This window comes from Mixophyes fleayi, chromosome 4 (genome assembly GCF_038048845.1).
Source record: "Mixophyes fleayi isolate aMixFle1 chromosome 4, aMixFle1.hap1, whole genome shotgun sequence".
Taxonomy (NCBI): domain Eukaryota; kingdom Metazoa; phylum Chordata; class Amphibia; order Anura; family Limnodynastidae; genus Mixophyes; species Mixophyes fleayi.
In genome coordinates this window covers 294,120,107-294,135,491 of record NC_134405.1, presented here as the reverse complement: position 1 = coordinate 294,135,491, position 15,385 = coordinate 294,120,107, and the positions used below count along the sequence as shown (strand labels likewise).

The 15,385-nt window shown below is 39.6% G+C and overlaps 1 protein-coding gene across 1 annotated transcript in view; it reads left to right on the top strand.

Annotated features, from left to right (window-relative positions):
- LOC142152830 (organic cation/carnitine transporter 2-like) overlaps window positions 1-15,385 on the top strand; it is a 64,609-nt gene that overhangs the window by 31,354 nt on the left and 17,870 nt on the right. Inside the window, exons 3-4 of the mRNA XM_075209845.1 lie at window positions 12,325-12,479; window positions 14,719-14,890. Of these exons, the coding sequence (XP_075065946.1) occupies window positions 12,325-12,479; window positions 14,719-14,890 (327 nt within the window). The remainder of the gene's footprint in view (window positions 1-12,324; window positions 12,480-14,718; window positions 14,891-15,385) is intronic.

Sequence of the window (15,385 nt, the reverse complement as noted above, 5' to 3'; positions counted from 1 at the left end):
AATATAAGAATAGCAATCACTTTTTATACAGAAATTAAGAATGACATTTTTTATTAAAATTCTGAACCCCCCCCCCCCCCTGTGTCTTTTGGAGGTGGTCATGCTGCACTTAGTCACAACATGTTGCTGAAAAATAGTTATTGATTTATTATTATGGATTATAATGCAAATGTGAATAATATTCCAAGTTGCTTATGTTACCCAAAACATACCCACAAATACAGCCAATGGCGCAAATTGGCCACTCATTTGTATGGCTAAATTCCTCACTGATCTGTTTTCTGGGCAATCATTGTGAGAAATGTTCCCAGACGTACCAACTCCTTTTTTGTAATACATACAGTATATATCTGGGAGAATTACAAAATCCTCTTTAAAAAAAAATCAGTTGTACTTGTTATATAGTCAGTGAATTTAAAAAACAATCCAATTGTCTATATACCATGAACACAGGTGGTAATTTTACATTTTTAATGCTTGTTCTCAAAGACTATTGAGTACCTTTTGATGGTAATAGTCCAAAATATAATGTAAGTTATTTTTTACTGCACACACGCACTTAATGAGACCTGCACACACGCTCTTAATGAGAAGCACTCGCTTCACTTTGTGTTAAATTTATCTTTCTCTGCAGTGTCCAGAAATGTTAGTTCATGGGAATGTTCATTGAGTACACAGTAGAGCATACTTACCCACTCTCCTGGAATGTCTGGTATACTCCCGAAGTCTGGGTAGGTCTCAAACCATTCCCCCGCATTCTGCCCACTTCCTAGTGAAGTGTGCAGGCTGGGATTCACCGCAGCCCATTACACTCCTTCCTGACACTTCACCTCCCCTCCAAGATCTCCCGGAGGGAAAGAGTAAAATGCTGGTAACTATGCTATAGAGTGCATTTTAACACTCAAAGGGGGTATTCAATTGTTAGCGAGTTTAGAAGTTCGAGCGGGTTAAGTCATTTTTTTGGTTTTTTCCCTTATTTTTCGAGCGCGGAAACTTCTCCCGCAATTCTAAACTTTTTTTTTTTTACCGAAACGGTGTTATCGCGCTCCAACCGTTTGGCAATGTTAAAGTATAGGCTGGATGCGAACCCTCAGCGGAAAAAGCTATTCAATTGTTTTTTAACGCTGTGGGTGAAACAGGCAAATCTGCTGTTTCATCTCGCACCTCCTTGGTCTTCTCAAAGAATTTTTTTTTTATTAAGTTAAGAAAAATATACATTAAACTGAAAAAATAGGTGTAAAAGTTCATAAAAATAACCTAAAAACTGAAAAGTACTTAAAAAAGTGTAATAATTAATAATTTTTGGAAAGTTCCCCCTTTAGAAAAAAACATTAGTGGTGCATGTATTTAAACTTTATATAATTTTTTTTAAGGGGGGGAGGGGGATGTGGTTGTGCCTGACCTCAGTCAGCTCTCAGAATTGTGAAAAGTAGCATGTTATTTATTTATTTTTTAAAACCAAAAGTGTTTGCTCCCCACTCTATTTAGTCTTAACTAGGGATCAGCGGGCTCGGATATCTAAAATCTGAGCCCACCCGAACCTTGCCGGATCCGAGACAGATCGGGTATTCCCGCCAATTGCAAAACTGAAAGCGAGGCATAATCCCGTTGTCGGATCTCGCGATACTCGGATTCTATAAATTCCCCGCTGGCCGCCGCCATCTTCACTCAGGCATTGATCAGGGTAGAGGGAGGTTGTGTTAGGTGGTCCTCTGCCCTGCTATATCCTGTGCTGTGCTGTGCTGTGCTGTGCTCAGTCCAGTGGTGCTGTGTCCTGTGCTCTGTCCTTCTGAGTTCAGTGGTGCTGCTGGGTCCTGTGCTGTGTCCTGTTCAGTCCAGTGGTGCTGTGTCTTGTGCTCTGTCCTTCTAAGGGCATTGTTATTTCCCCATTATTCCCAAGTTATAAAAAATTTAAAAAAAAGTTATAAAAAATAAATAAAATAATAATTATAAAAAAAAGAAATTAAAAAAAAAAATCCAAAAACAATCCTGCAGTATAAGTCCATTGGTACTGCAATATTACAAAGTTCACTGATACGGCAGTATAAGTCCACCAGTGGTACTGCAATATTACAAAGTTCACTGATTCTGCAGTATAAGTCCAGTGGTACTGCAATATTACAAAGTTCACTGATTCTGCAGTATAAGTCCAGTGGTACTCTCCTGTGCCGCATATAATTTTTAAAGGCTTTGCCGAGTGTGTGTGGCTTAGGGGTACGCTACATATAATGGAAAACAAAAATTTGGAGGATAAAGCTGCGAGGAAAAAGCTCAGTTTTCCTAAAAGACCCGCTGGCGGGGATGCTGATAACATCTGGTCCGGACTGAAGGACCTGCCAATCATTGCAGACATGTCTACTGTTGCTGCATTGGATGCTGTCACAATAGAAAAAATGGTGGAGGATTATTTTGCTGACACCATCCAAATAGACATGTCAGACACTCCATATTGTTACTGGCAGGAAAAAAAGGCAGTTTGGAAGCCCCTGTACAAACTGGCTCTATTTTACCTGAGTTGTCCCCCCTCCAGTGTGTACTCGGAAAGAGTTTTTAGTGCAGTGGGGAACCTGGTCAGTGAGCGGCGAAGGAGGTTGCTTCCTCAGAACGTTGAAAAAATAATGTTCATAAAAATTAATTATCAATTCCTCAATCAAGTACAGCACTGCCCTCCAGATAGTACAGAGGGACCTGTGGTTGTGGAGTCCAGCGAGGACGAATTGATAATGTGTGAGGAGGAGGAAGTACACACTGTAGGGGGAGAGGAATCAGAGGTTGAGGATGAGGACGACATCTTTCCTCAGTAGAGCCTGTTTTGGACTAAAAACAATATTGTGAGGTGTGAGGTGTTCAGAATAGACTGGGAATTAGTGGAAATGATTGTTATTGAATATTATTGAGGTTAATATTAGCGTAGGAGTGAAAATAAACCCAAAAACTTGATTTTAACACTTTTTATGTTTTTTTCAAAATAAATCGGAATCCAAAACCTTTAAATCCGAACCAAAACCTTTCGTCAGGTGTTTTGCAAAACAAATCCAAACCCAAAACCTTAAGGAAGTCCGAATCCAAAACACAAAACACGAGACACCAAAAGTGGCCGGTGCACATCCCTAGTCTTAACCCTAGTGCTGGCAGGCTATTGCTGTGTGTGTTAAAATCTTTGAAAAATTTGGCGTAGGGTTCCCCCTATTTTAATTGAACCAGCATTAGGCAAACCAGCCGGGGTGATAGGCACTATAACAGGGGGGGGAAAACGCAGTTTGGGTCCCACGGCCATAATGACTAAACACCCACAGACTGTTCAGCGCTGGCCTGGATTCCCTAGGGAGTGTGGTCCGCTGAAAAATGTAAGCGGGCCACCCCCCTAGGGTCACCCAGCCCAGTGCCGATAGCACTAGGGCTCTTCCTACTACCCCTGGGCTGTGGGTAGTAGGGTAATAAATGGGGATTTTGTATGAAAAAAAACAAAAAAATAAATTTTTGACTTGTGGAACTACTTGTCCCAGCCAGCCATGTTGGCCTAAATAGTGTGGGCATGCTGCTACTTGTCTAACTACAAGCACCAGCGTACCCATGGCACCCAGGGCAACCACAAGTGCCAACATGCTCTTACACCCACGGCTGGCTGTGATCTGTAGTTCCACAAAGCAAAATGTTAAATAAAAGCACAACACCCTCATTCCAACCACAAATCTTTATTAAAAATAATAAAACCCCAAGAAATACAGTAAACACCCTCATGTACACCATAGATTTTTATTAAAAACCAAAAAAACAAAATACTCACCATGGACGAAATCCTCAGTTTTCTGATGCTTTACCTACACACACTCATTTACGCAAAGTCCCAACATATATTTGTACCTTATAAATGTCCATGCTTGGCCAGTGTTCACGAAATGTTTGTAAATGGCAAAATATTTACCTACTTGTAAAATCTATCTGCTGTCCAGGGGGGGGGGGGGGAAATTGTTGCTTGCAGTGCTGGGGCCCTTCTTGATTGCAGTGTGGGGGCCCATTCTCTTGTGCAGTGCTGGGGCCCTTCTTGATTGCAGTGTAGGGGCCCAATCGCCTTTGCAGTGCTGGGACCCTTCTTGATTGCATTAATTTTATTTTATTTTTTTTATACTAAAATGACTGCCTTAACCACTCCTCATTTCAAACTCGCTAGGACCAATAATAGAGCGCGAGGGGGTGGATGCAGTGTTAACAATTGAATTGAGCGGGTTTTTTTTTTAAAACGAGCGCGTCACGCTAACAATTGAATACCCCCCAAAGTACAGGGTTTTGTCTGCGCTAATAACTAGCATGTTTCCACAGTCGTGTGTATAAGATATAACTTTGTTGTGTCGCAAAACAGACAGAGAATAGTCTCAGTGAGCTGCATAACAATTTTCACAAGGGAGAGAAATGTGTTCCTGAATTTGTAAGCATCAATCAGAATATGCACTTTAATTGTTAATTACTACATCTAGCTAACTACTGATTACATTGCTCACAAGGAAAAACAGTCTACTTTTAAATACTTTTAGCATCCAGTTATCTATCTGACAGATGCTTATAATCAAGATGTGGCCTAGCTGATGAGTGCTGCTAGTCCACTTACACTGTACCTTATTCTTGTGTTCCTAACTCCTTTTCTACCTCTTTTTCTTGCAAGATAAATATAAATAGTGTAATTTTTGCCATACATTTGATGATTTCCTTTATCATCATCAGCTATTTATATAGCGCTTCTAATTCCGCAGCGCTGTACAGAGAACTCACTCACATCAGTCCCTGCCCCATTGGAGCTTACAGTCTAAATTCCCTAATATACACAGAGAGAGAGAGACTAAGGTCAATTTGATAGCAGCCAATTAACCTACCAGTATGTTTTTGGAGTGTGGGAGGAAACCGGAGCACCTGGAGGAAACCCATGCAAACACGGGGAGAACATACAAACTACACACAGATAAGGCCATGGTCGGGAATCGAACTCATGACCCCAGTGCTGTGAGGCAGAAGTGCTAACCACTTAGCCACCGTGCTCCAAGTCTTTCTATAGTGAGCACATATATTACTTCCTGAAGTTAATCTTCTAAAAGGGTTTTATAAAAAGAATGAGAAAGATAGGCCAAACATTTTACTGATCTCTATTTACGTCAATCTTAACATTCATTTTTTAAAATAATGGTGCCATATAATTTTATAAGTTAGCCTTGTGGTAGTGAGCCATTAGGTCATGACTTTATCAAGACAGTACCAGTATATTTCTGTTAGCAAACATGGATTGATGAAATCTGGGCATTGGACATTATTAAATGAAATCCCTCTTAGACATAATTCCAATATTTTGCTGCACAGTCAGATCTATGGCCACTTCAACCGCGTATTATATAGATCTATTCATTCATTGACCACCCAACTCTATTTTCCAGTCTATTAATTTAAATTAATTTAATTCAGATAGAATCTGGTGGGCCAAAAGGATTGTTTGTGGCTATTCGCGCTACATCATGAGGCCACTTTGACAACCCAACTGTAGCCTGGCCACTGTACAACATGATACATATGTCTCCTAACATTATTCCATAGTAAACTGTTCAAAGTCAAAAGCATTTTCATTTTTGTACTTGAAGAACTTTCTAAGACTAGTATTGCTTTCTTTAGCAATCTGTACTTTTAATTGCTATCTTTGCTAATGTGAATTATGTTTTCAACCTATTATAGCTTCTTAATGATTTCTAATTCTCTTCTAGCTCAAACAACTGCAAATAACATTTTTTCAATACATTATTCAGCTACATTTATATATAGAATTTTCTGTACCTTATTCTCCTACATTTATATGCAGAATGTCCTATACCTTATTCCTTATTCAGCTACATTTATATGCAGAATTTTCTGTACCTTATTCTCTTACATTTATATGCAGAATGTCCTGTACCTTATTCAGCTACATTTATATGCAGAATTTCTTGAACTTGTTTTCAGCTACATTTATATGCAGAATTTCTTGTACCTTTTTCAGCTACATTTATATGCAGAATGTCCTATTCCTTATTCAGCTACATTTATATGGAGATTGTCCTATTCCTTATTCAGATACATTTATATGGAGATTGTCCTATTCCTTATTCAGCTACCTATGTCTTGTACCTTATTCTGCTACATTTATATGCAGTATTTCCTGTACTTGTTTTCAGCTACATTTATATGCGGAATTTCTTGTACCTTTTTCAGCTACATTTATATGCAGAATTTCTTGTACCTTTTTCAGCTACATTTATATGCAGTTTTTCCTGTACTTGTTTTCAGCTACATTTATATGCAGAATTTCTTGTACCTTTTTCAGCTACATTTATATGCAGAATGTCCTATTCCTTATTCAGCTACATTTATATGCAGAATTTCCTGTACCTTATTCAGCTACATTTATATGCATAATATCCTGTACCTTATTCAGCTACATTGATTTCTTGTTATATGCAGAATTTCCCATACCTTAGGCACTGCTTCAAGTAAGCGCTTTTTAATATATATTTAAAACATTACCATTTGATATCTTTGATTTTATCTAAAATTAAATTATACCAGACTAAATTATACCAGACTATAAGCTTTCATGCTTATGTGCCGATCAAAATAAGCCTAAAATCTTTCTTCTTTGGGGCTCACTTAAATAAAATCTTATTGTTTTAGTTATAATATCTTGTTAAGAACATAGTTTAAAATAATCACAGTAGACTATTCACTGCAGAGCGGATCATAATTGCAAACACTGTGAAACTGTATCAGTCATAATAACCTCAGTTTCTAATCTCGCTCAGCTGAGCGAGATTAGAAACAAAGAATGTATCAATAACTTGAATGCTGGGAAAAATTCCACATACACTATTAGCTACTATACAGTTGATAAGCTATATTAAAGGGGGTTTCCACATACAGATTACTTTAAAGCAGTATTGCACAAATATTATTTTATTTAAATAGCATAATAAGTACCTTGTAAGCATGCATTTTAGCTGTCCTTCTACAGATTATTGGCTCCTTTTCAAAATCTCTCTGGCGGTTGTAAAAAAAAAAAAAACTATGCCTGCCAATTACACAGACAGAGGCTCACAGCTCTCAGCATGTCTTGTGAAGGCAGATAGAGAAGATGGATAGGATGGGCAGACACAAATCAAAGATGGTGGGTACCAGCAGCCGCTGTGTTAGAACACTGAAGAGAAGGGGGCCCCAGGTAAGTGCACCGGGACCTGACCGAGCGATCAGCGGGTCTGGTGCATGATAAAGGGCCACACCATTTAAACAACAGAGGATTTTAAAGGACACAGAGTGGACAGAGCTCAGAGGGGGGTTCTGCTCACTACATGATGTGCCATGTGACTATGGTTACCATGGTAGACTATGAAACTGTACAGAATTAAAAATCATTAATTGCAGCCTAAAGAAACAAACCTAGAAAAATTGTAAATGCAGACATTCTTCTGATAACTTGCCATGGTAATTTATCTGAAAAAAAAAAAAAAAAAAGTAATTTTTTCATGGGCTTCATTAATTAGCTTGGTCTTCATTTTTACTCAAAACACTTTTTAACCTTTAAGTCTTTGTCCGGAGCTTTTTCTGCATTTATACCATAGTTGCCTATGGGAGACTCCAAAGTTTATGAGAGTCCTGCGGGACTGCAGGGAGAGTAAGGCAATCTCCACTCAGTCAGTTAAGTGGAGGGGGCGGGGCTTAGCAATGTGATTCTCCCGTAGACGTGGAACCACCCCCTGCTGTAATAGGCTAAAATGTTGATGACAGATTAGGGGGCGGGGTAAAATGACACTACCCACTTCACCACGCACCCAGGGATCACCAGCGAGATCCTACCTCCTGGGGGGATCTCTGAAGTTGGCAAGTATGATTATGATTTATATGATCAGGCAGAGATTTTATTTTTGCAGCCCATGGATGTGACACACCTGATCACAGAAATCCGCCCCATTCCAGTGTCCAGGGACACTACTTGATATTGAATACACGGCTAAACATCATAAAATAATGCAAGGTAAAGGGAAGTCAACGTTTTTAAGTAGCAAGAGGGTATGCACGAGCCAGTATACGGCATCTCAATGTGGACAACTTCTTTAACAATTGTCAACAAAGTTACATGCTGATTGTTATCTGTTTCCTCTTTCTGTTTTGTTGGTAGCATGCATGGGACGTATCCTCTGGTTAAACTAACAGTGTTCAAACTGGAAGTTATCCAACTGTTCAGCCAGATGCCGCCCAATTGGCTACAATTCAGGCATCTTCTGAGTGTTTTTCAGAATTGGCCTGTGTTTAACAAGCTGTAGATGAATAGTGTGTTTGTTTTGTTTAGAGCATACCCCACTCCATTCTCTATTACTAAATGTTCTTATTGTGGTCCCACTGTCCCGGAGTGCCCTGTGCATATTCCTATTATAATTATCTCTGTTTGGTATTTCACATCAACTTCAACACAGCTCAGTAAATTAGTTCCCTTTCTCTGACCGTTGTAGACAAATGATAACGGTTTTATCACCAACCAATTGGCATTTTTGAGCCCAGTATTAATTATAAATGCAGCAAATTAAACATAATAAAAAAAATTGATTCCTTGTAGCAAGTAAAGGTTCAAAGTTTAAATATAATGAGCTAAGCGACCTTTGATTGTTTCAAAGATAAAATGCTAGAGATATGACTGTTCTTTGATTCCATATGACACTACTCACAACTTCTTTATACTACTCTCATTTGTACTGTGCTTGGTTACCTTTTATGTGACCCACACAACAACGTAATCCATTGTATGGTACAGATGTAGATATACTTCAGTGCATACCTCACTCTTTATGCATTGTAAATATTGACAATAACTGCACAGTGGTCTTCTTCATATTGTTTTCTAGGATATGCTGGAGACCTTGCTCTGTTTAGGTGTGTTGTGTCAAAGGGTAGAAATTCCTTTTGTGCTAGCCAAAGATTCTGTCTATTTGAATATGTAGGATAAAAAGGATTGTCGATATCACACATGACTGGTTATCACTGTACCATGATAGTATGCATGAACATCAGAAAAGGCAAACTACACCTAGATAAGTGTATCACTTCTACAAGTTATTTATTATTGTCTAAGTTTTTCCTGTTTAAGCATGACTTTGCTTTTCTAATAAATGTGTACGTAACGTGCTGCTAGGTTTAAAACTGCACGGCGGCACTGGGCCTGAAGAACATGTTGGGCCTGATTCATTAGTGATCTTATCTTGTGCAAAAGTTAAGATGCTTATTTTTAAGAAGAAACGGGGAGATAAGAGTGAAGTTAAAATGGATTTTCATCTTAACTTAAGAAATTCTTCACTTACGCAGTGGATTTTGCTTCTTATCTCCCTCATCTGCGCATGCACAGAGTGGATTTGCTTAAGATAAGCAAAAAAAGTCAGATAAGATCACTAATGAATCAGGCCCGTTGTCCTGAGCTGTGGGTCCGGTCTTTTTGCAGTATGTTGTATCATTCTTATACATCATTACTAACTCGGACCACTTTTCGAATATCCTTGCCTGCTCTTTACTCTGACCTTCGCTTGTACCAGGACTTTGGATGCGTAGTGCTTGCCTTGACCTATTCTTGTACATCAGCTGTCAGATACTGCATAGCAGGGCAAACCTGTGTCCTTGTAGGTGTAACGCTATGAAGCCCATCATTTGTTTGGACAGGTCCCTGGTAAAGAGCGGGCAACTATTAGACTTTGAGCCAATGGCAACTGCTAGTGACACAGAGTGTTCACATCCTCAGCCCGTGGCACTGTCACCTTGGTGGAAGCTCTGAATGACTGAAGAAGCAGGAAGAGCTCAAGCTTTACACGGGAGTCCTGAATGAATGTGTAATTCAGTCTGATCAACAGCTGTTGTAACTACATCCTTGAGCTTGCTGAAGTGGCGCTTATCACGTTTTTATTCTTCTTATTCTTTAGCTTGATACAGGATATCAGAGTTATTGCGATCACTGGTGGTTGCAGCCTATTTGTAGATCAAGGACAATCTACATTAATAATGTGAAACAGAATAAAGCAAAACTAACAATAATAAAAGTAAAATAAAAGTAAAAAGATAAAAGTTATTGGTGATATCACACATTCACAATCAGAAAAATATCCATATTTCAAAACTGCTGAAACAAAGTTCCTTTTTGGAATCTTCTTTTCAAAATTTCTTCCAGATAAACAAATAAGAATCAGATCTTGTATGTGTTTTTTTTAAATAAACGAGTCAGCTTGTCTCAGTTATTCCCTGAATCGGCTCATATACATAGAAAATAGAAAATATTCATACCCTATCAAAATCATTACTTTTTGTCACATTATATACCAGGGGTAACCTTTTTCTATCGGAGTGCCGGCTAAAATCTAGTCAAGCCCAGGTGTGCCAGTTGTGTGTGTGTGTATATATATATATATATACATATATACATACACATACACACACACACACACACACACACACACACAGCTGCCTGGAGAAATTCATGGCCCCAGTACAGCAACTCCATGGGTCCTCCCTTATAGTTAAGCATGGTTAAAAAAATGTTGTGCCGCCGGTTTCTTTTACCATGCAAGTGGTCATACAATTGAGGGTGTGGCAGTACATCATTGGGGGCGTGTCTAGCAGGTGAAAAGCACCAGGCCACCATCTTACAGAAAAATGCATTACTCACACATGCCCCCCTTGCTCAGCAGCTTAGCTCACATATGTCCCCTCTGCCCACATGCTTTAATCACACGTGCCTCCCTCTTCCCACATGCTTTAATCACACTTGCCCCCCCTCTGCCCAGCACCTTTAGTGACACATGCAGGGGCAAACGCAGGATTTGTAGAAAGGGGTTTCCACACGGCACCACCAGTGGGTGTGACCAGCATGCATGGTGGCGTGGCTATAATATTGGACAGTGCTTGGCTGCTCTCCAACTCTTCCTATCCCTATAATACACATGGGCAATGCTGCGTGCACTACTGTTAGGTGCACGCAGCTCTCCCTTTATATGCAGAGCCGTGTGAAGCAGGGGCAGGGTCCAGCCACCTCAATTATACAGTGCCCCAGGCGTAGAGGGGGGTTGCCGGGCACTAGGAAACCTATGACATCCCCCTCTCCATCACCTTTCATCACAAATGCCACCTCTCCAGCACACCTTCTTCTTACCTTATTCTCCACTGCACAGCATGGGAAGATATCCAGCAGCCCGCCGAGTACCATGTGACCACTGCAGTCACATGACCTGGCGTCTGAAGGTACCTGAGCTGAAGGGGATTTAGTCACCACCGATCCCCCTGCACTCAATAAAAAATTTTTTTAAAAAGTACTTTTAAAATATATATTTTTTTTCAAAATTAGGTCTCCAGAGGGGACTCGGGTCACCAAGCAGCCTCAGGCAATTTGCAGCCGCCCCCTTCAATCTCGGTGGCTATATATATATATAATTATTTCTCATTTTATGAGGCTAATATCATATTAACAGAAAGGGACCAGCAAAAAAAAATGTTATGCCGCACAGTAGTGCCCCAGTTCACATCATACCTCATAATTGTGCCCCCAATTCTTCTTATGCCACATAGTTGTGCCTCCAATTCATACTTTGCCACAGTTGCCCGCAGAAAAACATAGTATGCCACAGTTGCCCCTAGAAACACATAATATGCCACAGTTGCCCCCAGAAACACATAGTATGCCACAGTTGCCCCCAGAAACACATAATATGCCACAGTTGCCCCCAGAAACACATAATATGCCACAGTTGCCCCAATACATTTTATGCCACAGTAATGTCCCCAATATCTTTTATGCCACAGTAATGCCCCCAATGACTCTTATGGCCTCAGAATTGCATGAAAAAAATGTTTAGGACACTAATAAATTAATAAAAAATTATATAATTTTATACTTACCTCTTCCAGGCGTGATCCGGTCCGCAAAGGTGCTTGGGAGGAACTGCGTAGACGACACTGAACTGTTGCGCTTGCGCAGCAGTTCAGTGTCGGGGAAGGAATGACAGCCGGAGAAGAGCGCGCAGCAGTTCAGCTCTTCTCCGGCTGTCATTTAGACGGCGGACGGCGTGCCAGGACTCAGGTGGCTGCGTGCCACCCCCGACTCAGTGAGAAGATAGCAGAAAATATTTGTGTGTTCAATATAAAGAGCCAATTGCCAAAATAAGCACATATCCATATATTTTGATCTGCCACTATCTTCTACAGTTTCGAAAAGTTCTAGAACAATGTTGTACATGACATTAATGCTTTTATTATTTACTTAATTATTTTGTTTCATTTTTTTTTATTCAGCTTTGGTAGAAAGAAGATCTTTTTTGCAACAATGGCTGTGCAGACCGGCTTCAGCATTGTACAAGTGTTCTCAAACAGCTGGGAGATGTTTTCTATCCTCTTCCTTATTGTTGGCATGGGACAGATCTCCAACTATGTGGCTGCTTTCATACTAGGTATTGATCATTTATTCTGTACAAATTGTGATTCCATGTTTGATATATGTGGAAAATATCAGAGTAGGTCTGGGGGACAGTGAACAATTACCTTAAAATGAGGGCTGGTACTGAGAGACTGATGAGGCTTCCACCAGTGCTGCAGCTAGTCAATTCAGCAGTGGCTGTCGTATAGCAGATCCCACCACTTTTCTGGAGAGAAAACACATATAACCTTGACTATCTCACATCTATAAGCAGCTGAAAAATCATGACTGAAGAGGGACAGAACTTCTAGGGCCGGTGCTACCATTAGGCGAACCTGGGGGGTTTCCTAGGGTGTCAGTGTTTAGCAGGTGGTTAAAACACTGAATGAATGAGATTTAGCCACCCACAATTAGATAAAAAATGCAGCGATTCTCATGGAATTGCGGCATTTGGCATGACCTACATAGCCCCCGAAACGCCCACCTCCCCCACGCAGTTCCCGGACACCGACGCTTGAAAGTCGGCAAGTATGACTTAGAGTTTGGCACTTGGCTATGATGTTACAGCTAAGTGCCACACTCCTAGTTTAAGGAGTCGAGGATGCTACCCCTACCTCCTGCTTGCCAAGGTAATAAGCAGCATGGCAGGGTGGAGGGTGACACCTTGAGAGCCATCGGGGCTTGAGAATTTTTCGATTAATCTGAAGTAAACAGATTAAGATTTTCTTGCTCTAACATGCAAATTATTTTTTTTTCAACAAGAGCAGAATTGTTTACATTTGCAGATGGGATTCATGACTCAGCAGTTTAGACACATACTGAATTAATTCTGGAGTAGAGTCTGTGCAAACTGACAATGTATTACTTTGCTCTAAGAACATGTTCTTTGAGTTTTGTGGTAGAAATTTTGAACAGCTAATCAGGTGTTTTTTTTTAAATGTGATCTGATACAGTAGGTACAAAGCCTATTATTTCCTCATAGGTTGCTAAACAACTCCTTCATAATGAAATACTCACACAAAGTGACAACATGTCTCTAGTAGATAAAGCTCCTTTTTCATTTATAATCTGTTTTACATGTAAGCAATTTATGTTTTATGTTTTTATAAGGAATACTTACATTGATTTGCGTATTTTCTGTGGCTTAGTTGTATAAAATGACCTTATATACCATCTACCCATTTACAAATGTTACCCTTCTATAATAATTTGTTAGTCTACCAATTCACATACCCAAAGTTCTAGATGCCCTGTTAAACTTCTAAAACCTACAATAATATCCCAAGCTTTTTATGATGTGTCAAAAAGGTGTTTTGGCTTAAAAATTACATATAAAAAAGACCAATACAAACCCCAGAGTAATATGGCACTAAACGAGAGACTCAGGATTTGTAAAGAGCCTGGAAGCTCTTCAAATACTAAGCAGTGCTAAACCTCTGTTAAGTGCATGATGCCTGTTGGAAATGTTTCAAACAATTCCTTATGTAGTTACAAAGTACGTGAACAGGCTCCATTCACAAAAGTTTAAGGTGTTTAGAGGGGAGCATTATTTAATTCACATTGCAGTGGGGATCAGTGTGGCAATCAGATAAAAGAATGTAGGGCTTGATTCATTAAGGATCTTAACTTGAGAAACTTCTTATTTCAGTCTCCTGGACAAAACCATGTTACGATGCAAGGGGTGCAAATTAGTATTCTGTTTTGCATATAAGTTAAATACTGGCTGTTTTTTCAAAACAGAAAACTAATTTTCACCTCTTGCATTGTAACATGGTTTTGTCCAGGAGACTTAAATAAGAAACTTCTTAATTTAAGATCCTTAATGAATCAGGCCCGTGAAGAGGAGTTTAACACACAGTTGTCACAATTTCTGAAACAAAAGCTTTCAAGACATCCTCATTAGTTTCGCTCCTCTTCTCCTCCTGGTCACAAATGGTACAACAGGACCATACAGATCACAGGGAATATGGTCAACCCATCATATTTGTAGCTGATGGTAATAGGGCAGTGGTTCCCGAACTGTGCGCTTAGGCTTCCTGGGGTGCCTCGGCGATCTCACATGGGTGCCGCGTCTAGGGTCAGTGGTAAGCAAGGCAGGGGACTACTTGGTCATTATTTTGGCTTAGGGGTGCCTTGAAAAAAATTATGGAAACCCAAAGGGTGCCTAGAACTGAAACATTTTGTGATCCACTGTAAAAGGGTAATGGATACTCCCCTGATAGGCAAAGAGGTTACATATCTGACTTTTGTTAAAATGTTGTTGTTTTCAACAGGGTCTGAAATCCTTGGCAAGTCTGCCCGAATCATCTTTTCAACATTAGGCATTTGTATATTTTTTGCAATTGGCTATATGATTCTGCCTCTGTTTGCCTATTTTATTCGAGACTGGAGGACACTATTAATGGCCCTAACTGTGCCCGGACTGCTGTGCATCCCTTTGTGGTGGTGAGTTTGTCAATGAAGCACAATCTGTTCACTGTATCATCAATTTTTTTTTTTTTTTTTTATAATTACTGTCTTCCTGTGAGTTTACGGTCACATTAACTCATCAAGCTTATGTTTACTGCTTATGTAACCTCAGGTACTTGTCTTCAAATAACAGTACACTGACAGATGGACTAATGGACTGTTTAATCCATACAGGACAGCCTTTATTTTCCTAATGATTTTTATATAATTTAAAATCAAATAAATCATTTTATTATTAGCTTTTTTTTTAACCTTGAGTTAGAATACTTTTATTTATATTTGCTTTATATTTTATCACTCCTACAAACAAAGGGTTGAGGGACAGTAACACTGTCACCCTCCTTGTCGGAAGAGGCAAGGCTGTGTCCTGATTTAGGAAAGGTAAATGTTGGGAGGTACAGAAGATCAAGTATTTTGGCAGGAAGAAAAAAAAAGCTCTGTGCCCTTCCAAAAATCAAGGAACACAGTAAA